The 26,391-nt window shown below is 45.6% G+C and overlaps 2 protein-coding genes across 7 annotated transcripts in view; one reads left to right on the plus strand and one right to left on the minus strand.

The window, feature by feature from the left end:
- LOC26533105 (uncharacterized) overlaps positions 1-2,318 on the minus strand; it is a 34,760-nt gene extending 32,442 nt beyond the window's left edge. The window contains exon 1 of one of the 2 annotated variants that reach the window (XR_001452598.2): positions 1,536-2,317. Coding sequence is in view for 1 of the 2 variants with exons in the window: in XM_015185657.2 (XP_015041143.1) it covers positions 1,536-1,561 (26 nt within the window). In the remaining variant the exon portion in view is untranslated. Of the gene's footprint in view, positions 1-1,535 lie in introns of both variants that reach the window. The other variant, XM_015185657.2, reaches the window with a different exon arrangement.
- br (broad-complex core protein) overlaps positions 1-26,391 on the plus strand; it is a 47,584-nt gene that overhangs the window by 5,432 nt on the left and 15,761 nt on the right. For 3 of the 5 annotated variants that reach the window (XM_033384821.1, XM_033384823.1, XM_033384825.1), the window contains exons 2-7: positions 9,360-9,976; positions 13,932-14,120; positions 14,188-14,623; positions 14,696-14,963; positions 15,035-15,177; positions 15,368-15,418. In XM_033384821.1, coding sequence (XP_033240712.1) covers positions 9,791-9,976; positions 13,932-14,120; positions 14,188-14,623; positions 14,696-14,963; positions 15,035-15,177; positions 15,368-15,418 — 1,273 coding nt within the window. In that variant the 5' untranslated portion in view covers positions 9,360-9,790. Of the gene's footprint in view, positions 1-9,359; positions 9,977-13,931; positions 14,121-14,187; positions 14,624-14,695; positions 14,964-15,034; positions 15,178-15,367; positions 15,419-22,207; positions 24,838-26,391 lie in introns of those variants that run through there. The other 2 variants (XM_033384822.1, XM_033384824.1) reach the window with 2 other exon arrangements.

The raw sequence follows: 26,391 nt of genomic DNA on the forward strand, positions 1-26,391 counted from the left end.
TCTTCCATGATATATCTGGAATATCCTACATACATATGCATGTACATACATATATACAAACATACAAGCATACATATGTACATATGTACACACTCGCATATTGCACATGCGGCAGCGGCAGCAGAAGCAGCAGCGGAGGCGGCATCGTCGATCGCAGAGTTCTCTCTCCGTCTCACTCGCACAATTTGCTGAACACATTTTTTATCTAATAACCTTGTGCAATGTTATTAAACCCAAAAAGTTTCTTAACCTCGCAGCAGCGAGCAAGCAGCGAGTAGCGCGCAGCGCAGCGCAGCGGCTGCGTCAGCGGCAGCAGAACAGCTTTTTGATGAGAAATGCTAATACATTGTTGTATGCCAGTGGATGTATGTGTGTGTTTGTGGGACTGGACTGTGCGTGTGCGATCGAATAATCAGCAGAGCAGTAACAAAGCTCAAGGGGGTATCGGTTGTGGGATAGCGGTAAAGAGGGGGCTGCCCGTTTTCGTTCTTTATTTCTACTTATATATATATGTATGTATGCGCCTGCATATGTGTGTCAATTGATCGCCTGCATGTGCTGTGCAATGCGTCTGTGTGTGTATGTGCCATATTGCGAAAAATGGTCTATAAAATTAATGAGCTGGCACCCACACACACACACGCACAGGCACACGCACATGTAAATGCATCTCTACAGTCACCGACATATCAATATGTATGACAACACCCAAAACGGGGGGAATGGGGGAATGTGCAAAGAGAATGAGAGCGTTGGAAAGGCAAAAGCAAACAAAGTTCCAAGTTCCATGTAATGCGAATTCAATTGTACGCATACACACACATACACATACACAAGCAGCAACAGCCACAGCAACAGCGAGAGAGAGCGAGTGAGAGAGGGAGAGCATATTCTTTGCGTTGGCTGCGCAGCTGACTTTCGACTGCACCCCCGTGACTTTTGCTCAGTCTCTCTCACTCTCTCTTTCACATCGTTTTCGGTCACTCTGCACCTCCTGCTGCCTCCTTCTCTCCTTGTCAGCACCACCCTTCCGTAGGCTTTTGTTCTCCGCCAGTAATTTGCCGTTTTTTTTTTTTAATTTTTTGCTGTTGCGCTGTTTCCTTTTACATTATTCGCGTTTGCTTGAACTTTTTGAGTGCATTTCGCATTTCAATTTTCCCGAATCCCCATTTCCAGTCGACAGAAAACAAAAAAAAACTGCTGCGCTGGCAACTTAGAAGCGCATTTCTTTGCCCCCTCCCCACCCCTCTCCATGTCGGGCAGGTGGGGCTGCCTATTCCCTACTATGTATTCGATACCGTTATGCTCTTACGTAGCCGTTTGCTCGTTTTGCCAACGTCAACGTCAACGCCGACGACCAACCAACCCGTTCCCAGGCGCTGGCCAATGGAATGCAAATTTCCAATTTCGGAACAGAAAAACAGAAAAAACAGACAGAACCCGAGACGCAGCAGAAATGGCGCAGTAGCTACCCACCCATTCACCCCCTCTCCAGCTAACAACAAATACAGAACAACAAAAAAAAGACTACTTACAGTGATCTCTGACAGATAGAAGACATCGATAGCGAGACGAGTGGGAGTAGCAGCAGCAGAGAGTTTTGGACGCAAGGTTAATGTACCCCATCCCCACGAGCAATCAGACGAGCGCGAAGAGGAGGTAGTCCCGCTAGAGCAGTCAGCGACAACGTCGTTTGTTTGTTATTTTGGTACGTTTTTGCAATTTGCAGTTCAATGTTCATTAGTGGGAGACGGGGAGGGGGAGGGGGAGGAGGAGAGGGACGACAATTGACTGATTGGAAGCGGGCGACCAGGGGGACGACGGCTATCAGGCGGCTCGCTCGCTCGAGCGATAATGGAACGAACGGAACGGTTCGTTTCGGAGTTACACGCTTCCCGACGACAGGCGGAGAAGCCGTTGAACGCGCCAGCCACAGTTCAAAGCCCCGAGCAACGGCTGCAGCAGCGGCGACGCAGCCGATGACGACAGCGAACGCGCTCGAAAAAAACACAAATCACCCACTTCCCCTTCCCCTTCGGATGGGGTGGGGTGGGGGTACCGGCCACAATCACAAGCACAGGCACAGGCACAGGCATAAAACAAAAGACTAAAAAGGAACTCCAACGAGAAGGAGTCCATATGGGATATGGGACGTCCATGTCCGCGGAACAGATCCAAAGCCCGACGAGTCACACTCAAAACTAAACGGCGCTGGAAAATGCCGCACCGTGATCTAGCGACGAAACTATTTTGCCGAGCAGCGCGACTCAGCTCGAAAACTTACATTGCTAGTTTTCCAGCACTCGAGAGCGCTAGATACACGAATAGGAGAGTATCGGAGAGATAGAGAAAGCGCTCAAATAGAAACCACACAGAAACTACTCACGAAACTAGTTGAGCGAGAGCGAAGAGCTTTAGAGCGAAAATCTATTGAGTGCAGTGCATGATCGTGCTCAAAACCTACGCTCGCTCCCATTCATGCGGCGGGAGGGAGAAGGCTAGGGCGTAGAGAGGATTCGCGGTGCTTGTCTAGCGACATTAGGAGGGGTGCTCTGCTCTCACGCCTGCTCTTGCTCTTTCCCACTTACTCCCTCGCATACACACACACGCACACTGACACCCAACAACAATCTCTCGCGAGCGGGACAGAGAGCATTTTCGACTTTGGCTCGCGATTTGTTGAAATTTGCTGCGGGGTAAACGACCCAATGTCCGACACACGATGACTAGGTTAAGGTGAAGGTCAAATTAGCGAAAAATGCAAAACAACTACAGCAACAGCGCAAACGTGAAGGAAGCAGGCCAGAGAGAGAGTGGGAAGGAAGCGGGAGAGGGAGCGGGACAGGGACAGGGACGGACGAGCCAAAGCTGACGGCGCAGTCGCAGCGCACTAACAATAGAAATCAACTTTGTCAGCGTTAAAGCAACAAAGACTGGGCTAGGTAGTGTAGAGGGGAGTGTGGAATGGGGAGTGTGGAGTGGAAGTCGCAAAAAGAAGTTGAAGCGTAGACAAAAGTTGTCTGCTGTCTGGCGGCAGGGGGAGGGGATCGGATCTTATGTAGGCACAGGAGGAAGCTCAGCCAGGCAGGCGGCGGCAGACAGAGGCACACAGCACACAGCACATACACATAAAGCCAAGGCCTCCGTCTGACAGAGAGTTGGATCATAGAAGGGGGTAAGGACAGGGGACAGGGGACAGGGACACAGATCCGCAGACAGTTCTTTTTTTGTGTTGTCTGCTGTCTGACGATTTCCCCCTGTTAGCCCCTTCCCAGTATAAGTTTTTCGAGTGGATCCCCCTCCCCCACCATCCTTCAGCACCGATAGACAAGCCGCAGGCCAGACAGTGACTGCGGAGCGAGGCTGGCTGCTGCTGCCTGTCCGAGATGGTGTTTGTCTGCAACGCTCTCACACATCAACGCTTCGCTCTCTCGCCTCTGCCTCGCTCACACGCTTTCGGCTCTCTCTCTCTCTCTTTCTAAAAAAGCTTTGGCTGCGCTGCCTTCTAATGTGGTTTTTTCACTCTCTCACACACACACACTTGCATGTGGTCGCCAGACGACAATCGTCTCTATTATGCGCAACTAGCTGCGGCAGCGACGCAAACGGCAGCACAGACGGTGACTGCGAGGCAGAGCAGACGATGAACGCGAGACCTTGAACTTGGACTCAGTTTTCGAGTTGAAGAATTGGGTTTTGTTTTGAATTGTTTTTATATGCCTGTGTGTGCTATCTCAGAAGCACGCTCTCCCTCTCTCTCTCTCTCTCTCTCTCGCCCGGGCATGTTCTATGTTTGCCTTTGGGTTTGATGGAATGAGGAGGGTGTGTGTGCGAAGGGAGGGAGCTTAGGTTTGGTGTTGTCTGGTGTGGTGTGGTGTGGTGACCCCCCACTGCTTACAATTTGCTTAATGGGCTAATTAGCACGCATTAATCAGGTGCAACTAGGGTGCCCCAAACCACCCCTCCACTGTGATGGTCATGGCCCACATAGCACACATGCACGTACGTATGTACATGTGCTTATGCAAATGCCATGCAATGCCCCGTTATGCTGGACGCAGACGGGTTCACGTGGTGCCTGGTCCCCACTGCACTTGCAGTGAGAGGCTCCTCCCTCCTCGCTATGTCACTCTCCGTGTCTCTCTCTCTCTCTCTGCTCAGACTCTGCTTGTGTCTGTCTAGCATTTGTCTAGCCCACCGACACACACAGACGCAGACACAGCGTGGCTGCATTTCCACTCTGGGCTGCTGTAACGGTGCCTTGCGACGTCATCGTCATCGTCTCTCCCTTCTCTCTCTTTGACTAGTTTTTACAGAGAACTTTCGCTTTCGATGGTGCTGGCTGTGTGGCTGCCCTGCGCGCTCTCTCTCTCTCTCTCTCTCCCTCCCTTTGCCACTCGTCACGTGTGTGTGTGTGGATTTGTGTGTGCTTTGGACGTTAGATTTTACATTTGGCCGGCATTTCTCTCCTCTTCGCGGAAGGGGTGGTGGCTGGGGTGGGAAATGTGTGCGATGTGGGCGCCAGAGCGTCTAGCCGGCAACAAGTGGAACTGTCGCCCCATTGGGCCCCGCGTGCAAGTGTATATGTATGACGTGTAAATATGTAGATGTGGCTGCCGATGGGGGCATGTGGGGCCTTGTGTGGATGTTGATGTGGACTGACCTTGTTTAATGTTTTGTAAACTGTCGTAGGTGGGAATGTCGAATGGCGGAATGATACCCGACCTGATAGCACCAACTAAAATCCGCTTAGGCACACATAAATGAATAGAGGCAGTGCCAGAGGCAGTAAGTTCGTGTGTGTGCGTGTGTGTGTGCAGAACTAAATCGCCTAACCTTGAAAATAGAAACCGCACACAGTAACAGCAACACACGGACGGGGAACAACGATAGGAACAACGAATGCCAAAGCTAAAGCAAAGTCAAAAGAAATCCGCAAAAGTTTTCGGACAAACAAAAAAGAAAGAAAAAGCAAACAAACGCACACACGCGCGCACGCGGACCGACCCGCCGACAGAAGCCAGGAATGGAAAAAAAGCATAGAGAAGTAGGAGTAGAAATAGAAGAGCGCGAATAGACACGCGAGAGAGCGCAAAGCTTGGGCGAAGGGGGGGCGAGAGAATGGCGATGAGGGCGACAAACAAGTTTGCGGACGTTCCAGTGCCAGTGCCAATGCCAGTGATGCGCAAAAACAGAGAACTTAAGTTTTTACCCGCAAATAATAGCGACTGAATAAAATACGGATCTAAATATCAGCTATAAAAAACAACAATTCCCGCTTTCTGAAGAACACAAAAAGCCAGAAAACAACACATAAAAAAAGCTGGCAGCACTGCTAGGATACACTAGGAATTAAGGTCCGCAATTTGTATGAAAATTTGTCAAACAAAAACAAAAAATCGTACCGGAAAAAGCTTAGTGGGCAGCACTGCTGCAAACACTAACATTGCGCATATTTTATGGAGGTTAGAGCGAGAGAGAGGTAACCAAAAAGTGCGAGAAGCTAATCAATTTGCTAGATCTATGAAGATGTAGTCGAGCAGTGGGGTTGGGTGGGAGTGGGGAGGGAATGGGAATGTCATAATGAGCTCGAACCAGATCGGATCGGATATAAGCATGTGTTGGTGTTGGTCTATTTTTAATAGTATTATACAATTTAGTTTCCAGCTGAATAAACTACTTCTCTATCTAATCTCATTTTTTGGTTCCTGTTTTTTTTTTATAAGCTACAGCGCAGTCACCCAAATAATTGCTTTTATTTAAACGCAACTCACACACAAACAGAAGTGCGAGTGTGTGTGTGTGCGGGAGAGAGACCCCCGAAAGCAAACAAAAAAAAACGACTGCAACGAAATCAACTTTTTTCTAGAACTATTTTGAAGGCTGCTGGCGGCGGTGGCGGCGGCGGCAACGTCGGCGTCGCAGCAGACGGCGGCAGTGTGGGATGCGAATGTGCGAAAGCGAGAGAGAGCGGGAGAGAGAACGAACACTTGGCGAAATGCGCCAAACAAAATTTAATAATAATACAGCTACAAAAAAATACAAAAAACAACAACAGAAATGTAGTATTTAGCCTTGAAAGTTCGTAAACACTACGGCCACACTACCACACACATGCAGGCAGGCGCCTGTGTTCGTGTGTGTGCTGTGTGTGTGTGTGTGAAAGCGTCGGACTGACGATCTGTTATATGCAGTGAGGAAATATAACAGAATACGTATAATTTATTACTATACACTTCTCCGCTTCACTGGAACGGTGAAATGATCTATTAGGGATCCAATCCGATGCCTGCCCCACAGCCCTTGTAGACATTTCCCACGGCGCGGCTGCTCCTGTCCACCAGTCGACCACCAGACGGGAATAGTAATGCGAGTGCTTCCCATGTGTCGCTGGTAACGCGAGCCCAAGGCGAGACCTTCGTTCGGGGGGAACGTAATTGGAGGCAATTGCTGGAGTCCAGTCCATTCCTGTACAATCGGAGGTGTCAGTGGCGCCAGGAGAGACGGCTTTACGTCTGCCTGCCTCTGCCCCTGTCTGTGCTGTTACCATTGCCGTGCCATGCCATTATTATTAGTTATTAGTCAGCGATGGCAGCGACGCTGGCAGAGAGACAGTGTCGGAGCCAGAGACAGACACCGGGAGCAGCGACTGCGGCGCGTTCTATGCACAAAAATCTGCCTCCGACTCTAAACAAGAGAGCAAAAGAGAGAGAGAGGCAGCGAGAGAAAAGCTGGACGCTTTGACGCTGGATTTTTTTTTGCCAAAAAAGCTGCTAGCGTCGCTGCAGGCAGTGTGCGCCTCTGATTGTGTGCGTGTGTGTGTGTGTGTGCGTGCTGCGTCTGGGAATTCTTCCATTCTAACACGGCCGCAGTCGGTCGCCTGTCGCGGCCCAGGTTCAAGATGGATTCCAGGTGCAAATACAAGCACACACACAGACAAGAGTGTGTGTCCCTGGTGCTATCCCTGTCTGGCTGTTGGCCAATCCTTTGGGCAGTCTGCGCGCCTAGCCTGCGACGCCGAAACGCCAACAGAGCTTGCGCGCGTTCTGGCTCTCGCTCTCTGGCTCTCTCTGGCTCTCTTCCAGCAGAAGCAGAATTTGCCGAAATTTCGTTGGATAGTTTCGCATGTGTGTGTGTGTCCTAATGCGCTTTTTCGGGTGCCGTCGTCAGCGTCGACGCCGCCGTTGCTGCTGGCCAGGCAGACGCAGAGCCAACAGTGGCAGTGGCAGTGGCAGTGGCAGAGTCGGGCACTCTCTTCTTCTTCGGCGCGAATTCAGTCGAGTTTATACGCTTGCAGTCGCCAAACGCAGCAAGCAAGCAGCAAAAAATCAGCAGCGGCAAGAGCAGCAGCCCCAGTCCTCTGGCATGCCAGGCAGCAGCAGCGTGCCTTCAGTCTACCGCAGACCTCCTCAAACGCAGAACGCTCTCCACACGACGCTCGCTCGTTCTCTCCGCCCGCCGGATGATCCTCCATCCGATCCTAGATTCTGGTGTCCACAATCCAGCCCTGGGCGGTTGCGCCCCTCCTCCTCACCCCCGTAACACACAGCTCTCGATGAAATCGTCCAAATAGTTTAGTTTTAGTGTTTTTGCATCGGTTCGTTCGGTCGGTCGCTCGGTTCGCTACGGTCTTGGTCCCACTGTAGTTTCAATTCTAAAAAACATCCCCAACCCCCTATCCTCGCGCGCGTGTGTGTGTGTGCCCCCTTCTCAATACAATACATTTTTTTGTACATTTTCTTGGGTGACCAAAAAAAAACAACAAATAAACAAAACCGAAATAAAAGATCTCATTAAAATTGCGTATACGCCAGCAGAAATCCCCAGATATTTCCAACCACTGCAAAAATCACACCAAAAATGTTTGGAATTCAAACGGAATTTCCCACCCACAAAAAAAGGGTATCAACAGGATCGGTTTGATGAAGATCCAATTGGAGAGAAAGGTGAGATCCCCCATTCCCCACCAGCCGAGGGGAGTCAGTCAGTGGAGCCGGTCGGGAATACGATGATAGGATGACGGTATCGTCTTCCATGTGTGTGTGTGTGCGCGTTCCCATAGACAAAGAACCGTTGGCTTGAGCTAAGCTGCGCAGCGCTGTCTCTGCGCTGCTCTGCTCTCTGCTCTGGTCTGTCAGTGGTGCTATTTTTATATGCATGAGCTTTTGCTGTGTGTTTGTGTGTGTGTGTGTGTGCGTGGGACAGCTTTACAAAGTGCAGCGCACTCTACCGCGTGCTCTCCGCTCGCGTCGGACTTATCTAATAGTTTTCACTTTCAATGTCGTGGAAAAACAACAAAAAAGCTTTGCTGCGTTGCGCGGTTGGCGATAAGCGGACTGGCATTGCGAGAGAGCGAGGAGAATGCTAGCAAAAGTTTTCGGTGCTCAAATGAAATTTGCGTTTGCTTTTGGGTTTGGGTTTGGGTTTGGGTTTGGTTTTGTTTTTGCATAGTGTCTTTCTCCCTCTCTCTCTCTCTTCCTGCAGCGATCAGCGATGCGTGCCTGCTGTCCTCATTCTAGCATTCCCTCCATTCCCACAATTCCTCCCTCCCACCCTGCTTTCTGGGGTACAAGTGTTATATGCTTATGCTTGTTATATTTTGTATTTGTTTCTGCTATAATTATACTATTTTTTACCTCCCGTTTTTGCGATGCGTTTGCTCTTTTTCTCACTTTTACCTTGTTTTTTTTTTCCACATTTCTTTCTTTGTTCTGTTCTTTCGGTGGTTCTGCACTCGTTATAAATTTTTTGCGCTGTCTGCAGACACCCCGCCCCCCGTTCTGCTCCTCCCTCGGCTAATTGTCTTGCAGATAGTTTTTTGTGCTTTATTTGTTTTTTGTTTTTTTTTTTTACCGTGTGACATAGAAAACTGCTCGACGAAAATGCGTCGTCGCCGTGGTTGACATTTTAAACTGCATTTGTTAACAATTTTTGGTACATTTTGCGAAGCAGAAAGAGAGGTAGAGATGGGGAGAGAGGGCTGGGGGAAAAAGCAGCAAACAAATGCGGAAATTTAACGCAAATGCAGCAGAAAATGTGCCCTCAGAGGGGGTTTGGAATAGTTGGTGACATTTGCAAGCCAATTTGTATTCTAGTAATTATATAGTATTTTCTAGAATTGTTCTTCTATTTTCTTGCATTTATATTCTAATATAGCAAAGAAAACTTTCCAGTGAATTCTGGAATCAAATCGTAGATTCCGCTAAATAGTGTCCGCTCGCTTATGGGCAATTTTTACAGCAGATCAACGCCTGAATGTGCCCTAAGGAAACCGGGGGTTGTACATGTTTACAATATTCGAATACTAATGGAAATCCGATCTATGCCTTTTTTTAATTCCAAACTTTCTTTCCTTGCAGTTAAACAATAAACATTAAGGGAAAAACAACAAATACCCACAGAATACAGAGAATAAAGAGCGAGTATCAACAGCTCCAGAGAAAGAAGATATTGCCCGCATTTTCGGGACCCAAAAGTCGCCCTACCTTTCTACAAAGGGGGCAAATTAACAGCCGCCAACATACGCAAGAAGGTGACCTCGAAGAAGGCCAGCGTTGTGTCGGTTGACGACGATCACAACAACAATAACAACCACAACAACGACCACAACGCTCGGCAGGCAACACCAACACTAGCAATCCATACACCCACTACCACCACCACCCCCAGTCGGACACCCACATTGACACCGATTGCCACGCCCACACCAACGCCCACACCCACAGCCACGCCCACGCCCACACCCACACCCAAACCGGACACAGCTGAGGGACAGGATTATCAAAGCAAAATGGACGACACACAGCACTTCTGTCTCCGTTGGAATAATTATCAGAGCAGCATCACATCGGCATTTGAGAATCTGCGCGACGATGAGGCCTTTGTGGATGTCACCCTCGCCTGTGAGGGGCGCAGCATTAAGGCGCATCGCGTTGTCCTCTCCGCCTGCAGTCCCTACTTCCGCGAATTGTTGAAGGTGAGTCGTCGTCTCTTTCTCTATAGATCTCTGATATTTCCCTTCTTTGTGAGTGCGAGAGATTGACCCAGTCAGCCGAGTTGTCTGGCATCCTCACTCTCACTCTCACTGCCATTTTCTGTTTTCCTCTTTTTTTTTGTATCTGCCATGCCAAACACATGTGCAGCAGCCGTTGATTGCCTTCCAGTTTTGGGGTTGGGGGATCTCAAATGCATTTGCATGTATCTATAGATGGAGATACATTTTGTGAGTCACTTGACGGAAAGGAAACCATCTAGACATCCACTGGGAATCAATCATCAAAGCTCCTCCCATTAGTGGACATTCAAGGCAAAAAGGAGCCCAAGAGATGAGGAAAATTTGAAGACTGCTGGTACCCCTTGCCCTTGCCCTCCCGCAGAGGTTACAGCCAGTTTGCCTAGCGTTTTCCGGCCCTCATGTTGGCTTTTCCTGTTTTCTTTGGGTGGAAAATGGGGAGTCGCTTGTGTGCTTTTTAGCTAAAAAACATTACAGAAGGGAACTCACTGCGGCAGCAGTTGGCAGCATGTGGCACGGCCCATAGACTGCGTTCTGTTTGCATTTTTATTTATTTAGTTGCACACGAAAGTAGGCAGGAGAACCGCAACAACCATGATAGACACGAGAAAGGGGGACACGAAAGGCAGCACATAAGAAAGGAAGTAGTTGTGTGTACAGTCCGTAACATGTTGTAAAGTTCTGCCTTCCTTCGGTTCCGCGCGGTGTTTCTGTGGCAGTTTGTGGTGTAAATTAGTCGATTGCTGGAATGTCCTTTCCTTGCTTCCAACCATCCTTCTCTCACAACTGCTTGGGGAGGGGGGGCCACGTTACGTATGATTGATTTGTGTCGCCTGATCATGCAACAACGCATGAGGATCCCAGTCCTGTGGCTTGCCTCTCCTGCCACCGGGCGACTCCATTGCCGTGGCTTCTGCCCTGCTAATCCTTGAAGTTTCTGCGGCCCCAAGTTGCAGGCCAAAGTAAACTTCCAAACTAATGCAGTCCCTCCTTCTTCCCACCCTCCCTGCTCCCTGCTCACTGCTCCCCCTCCCCCTCTCTCCCTCGGGGGGTTCTGCAGCTTTGCTTCATTATTTTTATTATGACATTAAAATTATGTGAATCGGTTGTTGTTCGTCGACATTTGCCCGCCAAAAACTTTTGCGGCAGCCACACAGCCCTCTGCATTGAAAATATTTGCACGCAATTGCGGTTTTTTGGTGGAAGAGGGACAGCTAGTTAGAGAGCGACAGGGAGAGAGAGGAAGAGCAACGTTTGCCATTTGCATTGTAACGGAGCTGTCATTGGGGCAATGGTGTGGCAGTGTGGGGCAGGGGCTGCAGTAGAAATTATATAAATTACAAAGAGTGTACCCCCCCCTCTCTTACTCTCGTTCAAGGATACCGCCCATCGTTGTTTCGTCCTTCGACATGATTTGTTAACATGATAGAAAACTTAGTGCTTTCCGTTCTCCGTTACGTTCTGTTCCGTTCCGTTCCGTACTCTTCTGTTATTATTTGCCGGTTTTTGTTCCAAATTATGCGCACGGCCGAGAAAGAGAAAAGATAGGAAGATAAGGGAGAGAGAGAGAGAGAGAGAGAGAGAGAGATAGGAATGAGAGGAATGGAAAGCCAAGTATCTTAGGGTCGCGAGCCTACGGAGTGGATACCCTTTGCAGAGCCAGCGTTTCATTCCTTTCCGTTTCGTTCCCTTCCTGACAGCAGATTTTGTGCCTATCGAGGGATATGGAAGGTTTTTATATGTTGTAAATATAGATAAAAGCACTTTGCTCTGATACCTTACCTTTACAGACATAGATACCGATACAGATACCTTCTAGACATAGATACGGATACTGAAACGACAGATAATTTAAAGGCGAAATCCTTACTCCTCTGTCAAGGAGTAAGGGTATAAAAGGAGTTCTGTTTGCACCGAGAAGCGAGAAGAACTGCAATTAGGAGAGCGATGTGGCAGTGGCATGGGCCATGGGGCATGGGGCAGAGGCAGTCGGTGACTCTGATTACGCAATGGTAACACGGCTATGGCAACGGCAGTGGAGGGGCATGCCGCTGCCCTCTGAACTGAAACTCTGAAAACAAGAACATGTCTCCGTCTCCGCGTCTCTGTGTCTCTGTGTCTCTGCCTCCCTCCTGTCTCCGTGAAAGTTTTGCAAGATCCTCCCTGGTGCTCCCTCCTGCTCTCATTCCAAACAACAACAGAAAAAGTCGGCATTTAATTTGTTAAAAAGGCCAACTAAATGCAGGGGGAGGGGGCAGGCACAACAGCAAACGTGCAACAAAGGGTCGCAGTTGCATTTTTCTTGAGTTTCTCCTCCTTTTAGGGGCATTTCTTGATTCTGTTTTTTTTTCGTTCGTTTTTTGTTCTGTTTGGTCGTTTTTGTTGGGTGGAAATTATGTACCCAAGAAATTAGTATACAAAAAACTTTGCTGGCAACAGAACTTTTGTAAAATTCAATTTGAAATACATGCAACAAAACAACAGCAGGGGGAGGGGCGCGGTGGGGCACAGCACCCAAACAAGAGACAGTCTCGGGGCAACAAAATGCAGCAGCTCAATGGACAAACTGGACTGGACGATGGGCAGTGGTGAGAAGACACTTGGCTCTGGGCCCAGGCAGCAGCATCAGCAGCAGCAGCAGCAGCAGCAGCAGATCCTTCTAGCAGCAGAAGGGGCATCCAGCATCCAGTATCCAGCATCCAGCATCCATTTGGGGAGGGGCACTGGTACTTGGCGTCGCAATTGTTCGCGACTTTGCGCCTATGCATAAATATTTAATTAACTGCAGAGCATTATTTTAATTAGGTGTAAAAACTGCCAACAGAACAACACAGACAACAGAACAGCAGAGAACAGAGAACAGAAGCAAAGCGAGGGCCCCAGAGGGAGGTGGGTCAAAGGTGGGGTTAATGGGTTCGCTTGGCATTTGCTAAAAGCATTTTTTGGGCTTTTATGTAAACTGTCAGCAACTGCAAACTACCATTGCTACTGCCGCTGGCACTGTCCCCCTTCATTTGCATGATGTGTCCAAGAAGTGCAAAGATGGAGGGAAAGTATCTCAAAGTGCGAGTATCTCAAGTGCAGGCAGATGCATTGGAAAGGGGGAGGCGCAGGAAATAGGGGGCTGACTGCTCGCATGCGTTGCTGCCTGATGATCGTTCCTTGCGTTGTCGTCGTCTTTCGCTGAAGTGACCTCAATTTCACAATCTGTAAAAAAAACAAAAAAAAAAAAAACCTCACACACAGATATAGATACAACACACCACACTCACACAGACAGGCAATCTTTCAGCGCTAACTCAATCGCAAATATGCGAATTGCACAAGGCGGCAGTAAATAAGACGAGCACACACAGAAACACACACCAAAAGACACAGCTACAAAGATACACAGATACAAACGGAGTCGTCAGCGTCGTCCGGGATGCCCGATGTGCGATGCGACGATCCGAGGCGAGAGAGACTTGACCCAATTTCTAGCAGAAGCAGCCCAGCAGCTCCCTTTGTTGGAGTTCCACTTGATAAGTGAAAATTTACAAAGCATACAGACACACTCGCAGATACAGATACACCGATACACAGATACACAGATACACGCATGCCAGTACATACAAACATATGTAGATACAGATACTCACAAAAAGGGAATGGGGTACAGAGAGAAAACTGGAATGCGTTGGCCCTGAACACACACATGGGGCATGTCACCAGCAACAGCAACAGCAACAGCAGCAGCAGCAGCAGCTGAAAAGCAGAAGCTGAGACCGAATGAATGTAGAAAAAAAATGGACTTCAAATCGAGTCGTGACATTTTCAGGCGACAATTTGAAGGTTGTCTGGGCAGGGTCTTCCTCTTCCATTGCCAAATTAATCATTCAAGCCACTAACTGTCCGTTCCCATCTCTTCATCTCTCTTCAGAGCACACCCTGCAAACATCCTGTTATACTACTGCAGGATGTGAACTTCATGGATCTGCATTCGTTGGTGGAGTTCATATATCATGGAGAGGTCAATGTGCATCAGAAGTCACTGCAGTCCTTCCTCAAGACAGCCGAAGTGCTGCGTGTGTCAGGACTCACCCAACAGCAGGCAGAGGATACGCATAGCGTAAGTGAAACCCTTAAACCCCCCTCCCCCCGCATGACCCCAATTCAACCCCCACTTGTCTCTGCAGCACCTGGCTCAAATACAGAACCTGGCCAATGCCGGCGTCCGTACGCCCCTCAACTCTCACGCCCATCCACATCCACTCCATGGCGCGCTCCATGATGATGGTGGCGCCTCGACACTGTTTAGCCGCCAGGGAGCTGGCTCCCCACCGCCGCCACCACAGTCGCTGCCTCCGCACCTCAACAACCAGATTCTGAAGCGCATGGCCATGATGCACCGCAGCAGTGCGGCCGCCGCTGCGGAGGAGACCTCTCATGCCCTCAAGCGTATGCGTGGATCCGCCGACAATGGTCTGCCTCTCGGCAGTGGCAGCAACAACAACAGCCCGGACTTGCCACCCATTCATGCGCGCAGCGCATCGCCCCAGCAGACGCCGGCTGACTTTAGTACGATCAAGCACCACAATAACAACAATACACCGCCGCTAAAGGAAGAGAAACGTGAGTGCTGGACACACAGGAGGAGGCGCGTGCCTAAACGAGATCTAAACCCAATCTCTTGTGACCTTTCAGGCAACGGACCTACTGGCAACGGAAACACTGGCAACAATGGCGCTAGCAATGGCAACGGCAATGGCATCTCCATCAGCGACAAACTGGGCAGCCTCACACCCTCACCCCTGGCCCGCGCCGCCGCCGATGATCAGGTCAAGTCAGAGCCCATGGAGCTGGTGTGCTCCAACAACAATGCCAATCCCAATGATGAGCACAGCAATGACTCCACCGGCGAGCATGATGCCAATCGCTCGAGCAGCGGTGACGGTGGCAAGGGCTCCCTAAGGTATTCATCCCCGTCCTGATGATCCCGATCTTGGGGACTAATTTTTGGTATATTTCTTGCCTTTTTTCTAGCTCTGGTAATGATGAGGAAATCGGTGACAGTCTCGCCTCACATCATGCGGCACCACAGTTCATCATGTCGCCGGCAGAGAACAAAATGTTCCAGGCAGCCGCCTTTAACTTCCCAATGACCAATCTCGATCATCCATTGCTTGGTGCGTATTCGGTGCATAGATCCTGCCACATCAAACGTCATTTTTAACACTCTTCTTTCTTTCTAATTTGTCTTTACCTCTTGCGCTCTCGTCTACCTCTGTCTGTGCCTCTGCCTCTGCCACTGCCTCTTCTGCTTGCCTCTTTCGCGGCTCACTCTCTGTGTGTCCCTCTACACTGTCCCTCGATCAGGTCTCAACACACAATTGCAGCAGTCCGGTGATCTTGCCGTGTCCCCACAAGGTGAGTCCGAGCATTTCTCTATTTTTTGTACTTCTATTGTTTCGCTCTATTTGCGCTCAAAAGCTCATTATTACATTTTTTACATCAAATGCAAAAAATACGAAAAAAAAAAAAAATAATAATAATACCAGTAAAAATACCAGAAAGATACCAGTAAAAAAAACAACAAAAAAACCAAATGGAAAGCAAAGAAAAAGCAAAAAGAAAAAACAATTTTCAAAGAAAAAAAAACCTATTTGCCCAAAAAGTGCTGAGAGATTTATTTAATGCCCGTACAAAATTTGGTTGAAAATAATATTTTTTGATCTTAAACTAAAGTTTCTTGTTTTTTTCGTTTTGTTGTTTGAAAATTTGTTTTCATTGTTTTTTCTCTCGATTTTTTGTTTGAGTTTTCGAACTGACTTGAGAGGCAGTGTCATCCATGCATCCATTCTTTTGTATGTATGTATGCGTGTTGATCAGGAGCAGGACTTTTTTGATTTAACTTTCGATTTATATCGATTTATACCTTTGGAGACGACCGATCGATCCACCCCCTGCCCGCCCCCCAGACCGCGGCTCAACAAGAAACTGTCGATTGAGAGAACCACTACTACTGTCCTTTTTAATTACCAAAACCGTTTTTCAGTTTGTTTGCGATTCCAAATACAAAAAAAAAAACAAAACAAAAAAGTCGAGTTAAATGTCGTAGAAGCGTACAAATTTCTTTCTTGTTTGATTGTTTCGATGGTAAATGTTTTCATTTGTTTCGGTCACACACACAAAAAACACAAAAACCACGAATATCACAACCCCCAAACGAAGAAAATACAAAAAAAAATAATAAAATAAAAATAACCCACAGAAATACCACAATTACCAAAAAATACGAATGCAAAATGCAGTTTAGATTCTCGGTTTTTTAGAAACACAAGTTATTTATGTATGACAAAAACGCCATGCTGATGTTGATGAGGATTACGATGAACGATGATGAGTCACTCGTTACTTGTCACTCGTCACTCGACACGCGTCGCTCGTCAGTTAAATTTTGAATGCAGAAGGATAATTGCTAAGCAAACATAATTCTAGACAAGTTTAGATAGTAAACACCAAACAACAACAAGGCCAAGCAACAGGCAACAGAAAAACCCTCCCCCATCCCCAGCTTGTTTGATGAACAACACAAAATTAATTAACTCCCCAAAGACCCGGAGGACTGTTGCATGATGTATGTTGCGGTTAGGCCGCAACAATCCGGAGAGGAGGCCTCTCCTCCTCCGCAGATGCCGTTAAAGGTCATGCGGCTTTTGCGGCTCAATTTGTTGATTGGTGTTTATTGCTTAGAGCAAAAACGTAGGGAAATGCTTTTGGACGAGCTCGCTTTACCGGCTTTTCATTCACGCGCTCGCGTTGACAGATCCAGATCCAGATCCAGATCCAAAATCAGTTCAGAACTAATCCCAAAACACACACTGCAACGACGAGATAAGAAATATATATATAGTTTCCGTGTATTTGTTGTGTTTAATTTCCCTTTTCCCCCGTTTTAACGTTCTCCTCGTTTTACAAAATTTTCGTTGCTTTTCTAATTTTTTGTTCCTGTTTCCGTTTCGTTTTGTGTGCTAATTTTTTGTATTCGTAATGAAAACCCCCCCCGCCCGACCCCCGCCAAAAGTAAAAAACCAAGTCAAACTCCAACAAAATGTACTACAGCAATACGCAGCACTCACTCCACACCAAACTCACACACACACTCTCTCACACACTCACATAGTCACCCCACTCCCAAACACGCACACATAGACATAGACATTGAAGCGGCCTCAGACAGCCCCACAAACACAAACACAAACACATCCATATTAATTAGATATCAAAACATGAGTTTAACACAAAGACAAAAGTACGGCAAAAAAAATAATATTTTGAACGTTCAGTTTTTTAAACCCATTCCTCCCGTTCCCAGCCCAGCTCTCTCCGAATTCGTTTGCTATCGGTTTCATTACGTTTCATTCCGTTTGTTTCCGTTTCTCCTCCCTTTCTTCTGCTTCTTCGTTAACGATCGTTTACCATTCTCTCAACGAGAGAAAGAGAGAGATAGAGCACGCAAATGCTTTTTAGTTTATATGTATGTATATGATACAAACTATCATTTGATAACCCTGAATACTGTATGGTTTTTTGTTAGTTTACGTTTGCAAAACATTTTCGTTCTCTTGCGTTCCGTTCTGTACCATTTCGTTGCGTTCTCTTCCGTTCTGTAACCTTATGTTCTATTCCGTTCGTTGCCCCGAGCCTAAACCAACCCCCAGAGACCAAGAGAACACAAGACTCCCAGACCAGTGAGACTTCTCTTCTCCATCCTTTGAGGAGGAGTCTCCGCACCACACACCCGAGTACATTTTGCAAATAAAAATTTTATTGGTGTCCAACGTTTTTAAGTTTCTATTCGTAAAACGCAACGCATTTGAAGATCGAATATATACAAATACTTACATAAATATATATATATATATATTGAATATTGAACTCTTTCCTTTATTTGTACGTCGTCGTGCTTGTGTCTATAACTAAGTAAACCAAACCAAAATCAACCCTCAAACCCCAAAAAAACAGAACTCCAAACCCCCCACCCTCGAAAAACCAAACCAAAACGAAACAAAATTTGAACCCAAACCGAAAAACCGCCCTCTTCCCCAAGCAAAAGTCAAATGAAAAAGCTTTTCGAATCGAGTTTTCCATATTCATTATCATTTTTTAACAATTATTGATTGAAGGGAAGGCGATCATCGTTCCGTTCCCCCACCGCCCCTATTCGAGTTACCCCAGTTGAAAATGCCCTCCCATTCGCACACACTCGACCCGAATTGAATTTGGTATTGAAATTGGGCCCCCCACACACTCGAGTGTCATCGTGTCCTGTCGATCGTATCCAAAATTTGGCCTCTTATGTTTTGAGCACAACCCAACACTACAACAGCCCCCCCACAAACACACACACACACACACACACACACACAGAAAATTTGAGCGCACCTTGAATCCCCCTCCTCCACAAGTATTGAATCGCAAATCAAACCTCATAGAATACGAATACAGAAATGAGTACGCACCCCGAGATCCTACTAGCAGACCTCCGTTCGTTTTCCCTAGAAGGGCGCTGCAAGCCGCGTTCAAAGCAGCACAGATTGGCATTTGTATACATACATAAGTAGGGGTCTAGCTCCAACGAGAGAACCGAAAAAAACCGAAAGAAAACCGCTCCATAATAAAAGAAAAAAGAAAACATAAACATGCGACACATACACATACATTACAAGAAACAACAAAACCATTGCATACATACGAGCGCGCTACGTTCCGTGCCGTTTCACCGTTCCACAGTACTAGAGTGAAAACTAAAGAAAAAGCTAAGCAAAAAACCGTTCCACTGCGTGCCAGCGTTCCGCGAGTCACACGGCAGACCCATACTACAACGCAAAAAAGGTTCCCACCCCACAAACACGCACACAGCAACACACCGAAACACACGATCACGCCTACACCCACAACACGCACGCACACAGGAACACACACACACGAGACAAAGAACGCCACAACACACACACACACACTCAATCGTGAGACACAGCTAAACCACACACACATACACTCAACCACACACCTTGAAATCGAAGGAGTCAAAATTGCACACATTCTCGCACTCACTCACACACACACATCCCCGCCCAACACCCACACACAGGCACACACATACATGAACTCTATTATGCGAAGAGACAAAAAACTAACCCCCAACAAATTGATCAACTAACGCTATTCTTTATTTACTTTCCAATTTTACTAACCGACCAAAATTTACAACAAATTTCTACCCCCAAAATAATTGTGAAACCCCCTATACATATATATATCTACCTACCCACACACTTATATATATATATATATATATATATCAGAATATATATACAGTATATATATACAAACTATTGTTAAGAATTGAATCGATCTAACCCCTCGTATACGTATATAAATCCGCTTTACTAAACATCCCCCAAACCCCCCAACCAATGGATACAAAGATACAGCCACAGCCACAGCCCCAGCTACAGCCGCCGCTCTCAAGCGATCCCCAAAAGCAGACAAATCGATACATGATACAATCACACACCAACCAACCAACCAACCAATCTCCCCAATCACCACACCCTCTTTCCCCCACACAACCAACCAAAATACCCCCAACCACTAAAGAACTATACTGAGAGTAAATCTCAACAAAAGGCTGCAAAGTATATACAAATCGATTGACAAAACCGCTTTAAATTACGCTCTATATATACATACATATATATATATTTGTTGCTCCTATTTATTATACATGAACACAACACACACACACACAAACAAAAAAACTAAAACAAAAAACACAACTCATGAAGAGAATAGAAATCTAGATTACGCCTAGAATATACAACAATACATAAATTGTGTATAACCTTACTTTAATTCCCATGCGAACTGCATTCAAAATTCACTAATTTTAAGTTCCACAATTGGCGACCCCGACAAAAACCACTCAACAAGTCAAAAGCCCAAAATATGTATCCACCACCTATTAAAAACTATTTAAGTTATCTGCTAAGCACACACGAATTGAACGAATTTGAACCACATGGAAGAACACATGGTCCTCGATCCTTTGCTGGCCTGGCTGCTGTGGAAGAAGGGGTCTGGATATGGAATGGGAAGGGTGCGTAGAGGTCCCGTCAGAGTAGAAACACAGAGTAGGAAGGGAACCAAAGGTGTACAATTCTGTAGAAGAAATCATGGGAGTCGTAGCTATGAGGAGAAGCACAAATTAATGAAAATATGAGAAACAGTTTAAAAAAAATAAGGAAAATCAAATGAAAACAAAATTAGAACAAAGAAAAAAAAAATGTAAATAGAAGAATTATAAAAGAAATCATTTTTAAGAAGGATGAGAGCATAAAGAGGAAAAGGGAAAAAGATATTGTCGGAGATATCGGAGATGTTCCGAAGGATAATGCATTAGGATTGGTTCTTATTGTGCAGAATTGCAATGCCATCAAATGTACAGAATATCGACGCAATTCCTTTCGACCCCCAGCCTTCCACAGCCCCCAAAACCTATAAAGAGATAGAAACAAAAAACAAAAACTAAGAACTGTACCAAAAAGTAAAAAAAAAAAAAAAATACCATTGTAAACGAAAACCAAAGCACAATGTAAATTGTAACCAAAATTCAGCCAACAAAATTAAATTAAGCTAATAAGGAACACAAAAACCTAATTTGAAATTGAATTTGAATTTGAAAACACTAAAAAATAAAAAATAGTATCATTAAGATCCGAAAGTGATAGACGACACGATGGATGATTTGGCAAGGGTTTATTTTTAGTGCTTCTTAAGTGACACACCCACACACACACACACGCCCGCCCCCCCAACACATACACACAAACACACGAGATAGAGAGCGAGAGAGAGAACATACACCGGGTACGGCAAGAAGACACTTACACGAACAACAAAAACAAAACAGGCAAACAGTGTAACCTTAATTGGTGATGGTGTTTTTTAAACACAAACACACGCAAACACTCCCTCACACACGGATACAGAGACACTCAAACACAAACACACACACACACACACACAACAAACACAGCCTCTTCTCTCTGCTCCCTTCTCACGTTTGAATTTGAAATGCTCCTACTACCTCCCCTCTACCAACCAATCACCCCTACTTTTTGTATATTACCCACACACCAACACCACCGCACACTATGGTAATGAGTGAAACAACAAACAACAAAACAGCAACCAAAAACAAAAAAAACAAAAAACCCTCCAAAAAACCAACAACAATCCCACCAACCGAAAAAACCACAAAAAACCCCCCCAACAAATTTTGCACATGTTGAGTATCGGTAGTCTCTCCAAAAATATCGATCCATTCGATCTTTCGAAACGTAAAAAAAGGGAGAAACTGCAAGAGAACGAACAGTCACAGTGAAACAGTCACAGTCGCAGTCGCAGTCGAAAAAGTAACAGTCGCAGTGACAGGAAACAGAAAATATCAATTTTGAGATTGAAACTGAAACGTCCGACGAACAATCAAAAAAGAAATTAAACTTCTCCCACATTTACCCCAGCGAGAGAAGGAATCCTTGATGATTCATTCGGTTTTCTTTTCCATACCCAGTCATCCATACACCTAGACACCCAGGCACCCATATACCCGTATACTCCATCCCAAGTCCCAAGTCCCAAGTGATCTACTACCATCCGATCTGCCATCTGTCCATATCTCTATATATCTCTGGCACTGTCACTGTCATGCACTGACCCCTCGCACCCTTCCCCCTCCCCCCACCAGAAAGAACAGAATATATATAGAAACTGAAAGAAAGAACAAGATTAAACAATCGAAAAGTAAATCCAAAGTTAAATTCATCAAATTCTGAGCAACCTGAAGAAAAACGTACATGAAAACAAAACAAAAAAATACCATATATTTGATGCAAAAAATGCTAAACGAAATTCCATTTACTGATACAATAAAAAAAAACCATCCGGCCAAAATCCCTACCACCAAAATAGTAAGGCAAAATCCAAATCAATATCCATAAAAGACCAAATCGAAATCAAATGAGAAATCACGCAAAATTGAAACAAAAATGCAAATTCAATTCAATAATAAAAAAAAAAATAAATAAAAAACTCGTTGTCCTTGGGCTAATGCGACGTTTTCTGACTTTCTTCCCCAAAAATTGTCGTCAGGTAAACTGACGACAAATGCTACAACTACAACTACAACTAAAAACAACTACTACTACAACAACAACAACAACAACGTTTACTCCCAACAAACAAACAACAACAACTACAATACCAACAACTCAACAACAACTCTATCACCAACAACAAATAAAACTACAAACCGAACAGCAATCACAAATGCCCCTGGCATCTGTGGCCTTAACCTCTCCACATTCGCAGCCAACGGAAGCAGTGGCGGCGGCAGCAACGGTGGCCTCTCCGTGACCGCACTCTTGCCACAGCAGCAGCAGCACCAGCAGCACCAACAACACCAACAGCACCAACAACACCAGCAGCAACAGCAACACCAACAGCAACAGCAACACCAACAGCAACAGCAACATCAACAGCAGACAAACAATTCAGGGCGCCAGACGCCGAATGGGATACTAGCCTGCAGCACGCCCACGTCCACAACGGCCCAACAGCAGATGTTTGCTGCCGTGATGGCCAATATGGCGGCCACGGCCAGTGCCACAGCGGCAGCAACGAGCGCCGGCAGCGGCAATAGCGGAGGTAATCTGAACAACTCAACGAGCGGGGGCATAAACACATCAGGGGGCAGTCTGAACAATGCGACAAGCGGCGGCGACGACTTCCGCTGCAATCCGTGCAACAAGAACCTGAGCTCGCTGACACGCCTCAAGCGACACATCCAGAACGTGCACATGCGCCCCACCAAGGAGCCAGTGTGCAACATCTGTAAGCGGGTGTACAGCTCCCTGAACAGCCTGCGCAACCACAAGAGCATCTACCATCGCAACCTGAAGCAACCGAAGGCAGAGCCGAATGCCGTTGCCGTTGCGCAGACGCCGGGCAACAGCTACTACCATCAGCAGCAACAGCAGCAGCATCAGCAGCTGAATCATCACTCCTCCTCATAGGGTTTCGTATACTTTGACTACCATCAGCAACAGCAACAGCACCAGCATCAGCATCAGCACCACCATCGTCAACTGCACCACCAGCACCACCACCTGTCCAGCGCAAACTTCACCTCAAGCTGAGGGCCGCCTTGATATTAGGAACGTGTTTTTTTGTTAAGTTTGCCCCCAACGATTTGTTCCCCTAATTCCTAAGTCAGAAGAAGCCCCAAACAAAACCAACCCCACAATCCATAAGCGATTCAAGCGATTGTATTTGAATACACTGAACACTGAACATTGCATATTGAATATTGAATAATCTACATCAGAATACATACTACATAGATAAATAAGACACATAAACACACACACACACAACACACAACACACATACACACATCAATACACTTAAAACGGAGAATGAGAGTAGAGAAAACGGTGCTTTTTAATATAAAGATGAAAGAAAAAAAGAGTAGAAGGGACGATATCTGATAACTAAGGACAGAAATAAAAAGATAGGAGAAGGAAGGAAGGATGGGGATAACTTAAGACAGATAGAAGAACAGAAGAAACTTGAAAAAAAAAACAAAAAACAAAGGGAGAGTAACAGAGAGTACAGACGAGAGCACACGGACTTAGGCTAGTTACGAATTAGGAGTTGCCTTTTTGGTAGTTTGCTAAAAACACACACACAAGGATACACAGTTTATACTGCAAATCGATAAGTACTATTAGTAGTTGTTCCCGCACCCCCACCACCATACCCCCTTTTTCAACACACTTTCTTCTCGTTAGCTATATATAATCTTAATAACCCTTAAAGAAGGAAGGAGGAATGTTTTAGAGTAAAGCCCAAGGCAGAGAAGTGTGTGCCCCGTAGTGAATTCTTCGAAATGGCTTTAACTAAATAGAATTTAAACCAATCAAATCTAAAAAAATTAAAAAAAAATACACACACAAGGAGAAACAACTTTGGAAGGGAAGGATAACATGAAGGATACGAGTATGATGTTACGATTTATTAACTCTCTTTTTAAACTTAAAATAAAGACCAAGGTACAGTGTTTTTTGTTTGTTTTTTACATAAAATATATATAATGTTGAAGAGTTATAGAGTATATATACACACAGATGCACACACATGCATGCATGCATGCATGTATGTATGCATGTATGAGTAGGAGGAAAAATTAAGCGCCGAGCGATAGGGAGAGCGACCGACCGAACGACCGACCAATTGCAAAGATCTTTACGATAATAAACTAATATAATTAACAGATTTTCTGAATAGTTTAGGGTTTAAGAAGAAGCACACATACGCATAAACACACAAACACACACACGCATACACGCATACACGCACACACGAATCACGATGCATATGAATAGGTTTAAGGATACAAAAAATGTGTTTTACTATAGTGCTAAATATTTTTTTTCTCCAATTTTTTGTGTATTTTGTAATCCGTAAGTTATATGAATATTAATTACATATTTTGACCGGATACTTTTGAAGAGTACACCTGTGTTCGTTAATTATTAGAATTTGCTTAAGAGTTGAAAGTAAAAAAAAAAAACAAGATACAAGATACAACCCATAACCATACCATAGCATACCATATAATAAATGTGTGTACCACCACCCCATATCCGTAAGCGTAAGATCTACTATGAGAATGCAACAACAAAAAACGAAATTGCAATAAATAAAAATCTATGTATAAATACGAAGCGATTACTGCGGTAAACACTGTGCGATTGAACACCACACGCCCCACTTACGATTCTATAATTCATGAATTAATTACAAATAAAAGTCTACACATGAAGAGGGAAATATTTCATTTACCAACCAAACAACCACAACATGAGATCGATTGATTGGGGCAAGACCAATCAACCCATTTTATTCACTGTACTCCTCCACTCCATCCTATTCACTCTATTCACTAATACAATCCATTCCATTCACTCTATTCACCGAACTACACTACAGTCACTCCATTAACTCCACCTCCACTCAGTGTCTTGTGTGCATGTCAATCGAGTTGTCAATCCCCTACCACCCCCATTGTGAAGCAGAAGAAGAAATCGAATTGATGATCTCCCACTAGCACTCCCTCTCTCTCTCTATGTCTCTCTCTCTCTGTCTCTGTCTCTCTCTATCTCTATCTGACTACCCCTCCCTCGAACTCTCTTACTCTGGTTATAACCTCTCATCATATAACATCCCCCCATACACATAGTACATACGATACATATCTACACTTATAGCTAGAAGATAGTGCAAGATTTTTGGCTCTGTTCCGCGTCTACCGTCTCCTACTACATTCTTGTGTTCCGTTGTATGTGTGTTCCGAACTGAACCCCCTACCCCGCCACACATGCAGCTCCCCCACATGCACCTACATTATATACATACCTATACATACCGACAGTCGTAAGATCAATCCTATGAAAGGGCTGCGCAAAAAAATACTGCCTCCATTTACTTTAAGCACCCCCTGAAGCAAGGGAAAAAAAGCAACAACAATTACAATAACTAATACTAATACTTATCCCACAAAACCCCCTCCTGAACGTCTCCTCCCTCCTCGAAGACCCACCCCCCATCACCATTAGGCCAGCAGCAGCCGGTTAACAAATGCTAAGTATCTGAAAACTAAGAGAAGCCCCGGACCCAGGCCCAGACCCCACAGCCCCTAAAAACACCCCCAACCCCCCCCATCGCACATACAAAAACCAAAAACCAACCAACCAATTCGATGAAGCCTTTTACACTAAGTGTGACCCCCCGACCATACCCCTAACCCCTTTCCCCTTTCCCCTATCCCTTATCCCCTATCCCAAGCACGTTTTGGTTCGTTTTTAACCAATCCCCCAAGCCGAACCTGAACCCCAACCCCAACCCCAACCTCAACCCAAACCCAAACCCAACAGGCAACACGGTGCTGCGATTGAGTTTGAAAAAAGAAACAAAGAAAAAAAGAGACACTAGTGACAAACCGCAAGAAAAAAATTGACAACTTGCAACCACAAAAGAAAGAAAGAACAAAAAAGAAAAAACGAAAAATAACCCAAAAAAAGAACAAAATCAAAAATAATACTAAAAACATTTTTATACATACAACAAATCAATCAGGCCAAAAACAAAAAACAAATGTTTCAAAATTTTGCTAATCAAAAAACAAAAAAAATTAACAAACAATTGAGAAAATTGAAATCGAATTCAAGAAATCGAAATCGAACAAAAATTGGTTTTAAAAAGCATCCACGAAA

Source organism: Drosophila pseudoobscura, chromosome X, assembly GCF_009870125.1.
Source record: "Drosophila pseudoobscura strain MV-25-SWS-2005 chromosome X, UCI_Dpse_MV25, whole genome shotgun sequence".
NCBI classification, from domain to species: Eukaryota; Metazoa; Arthropoda; class Insecta; order Diptera; family Drosophilidae; genus Drosophila; species Drosophila pseudoobscura.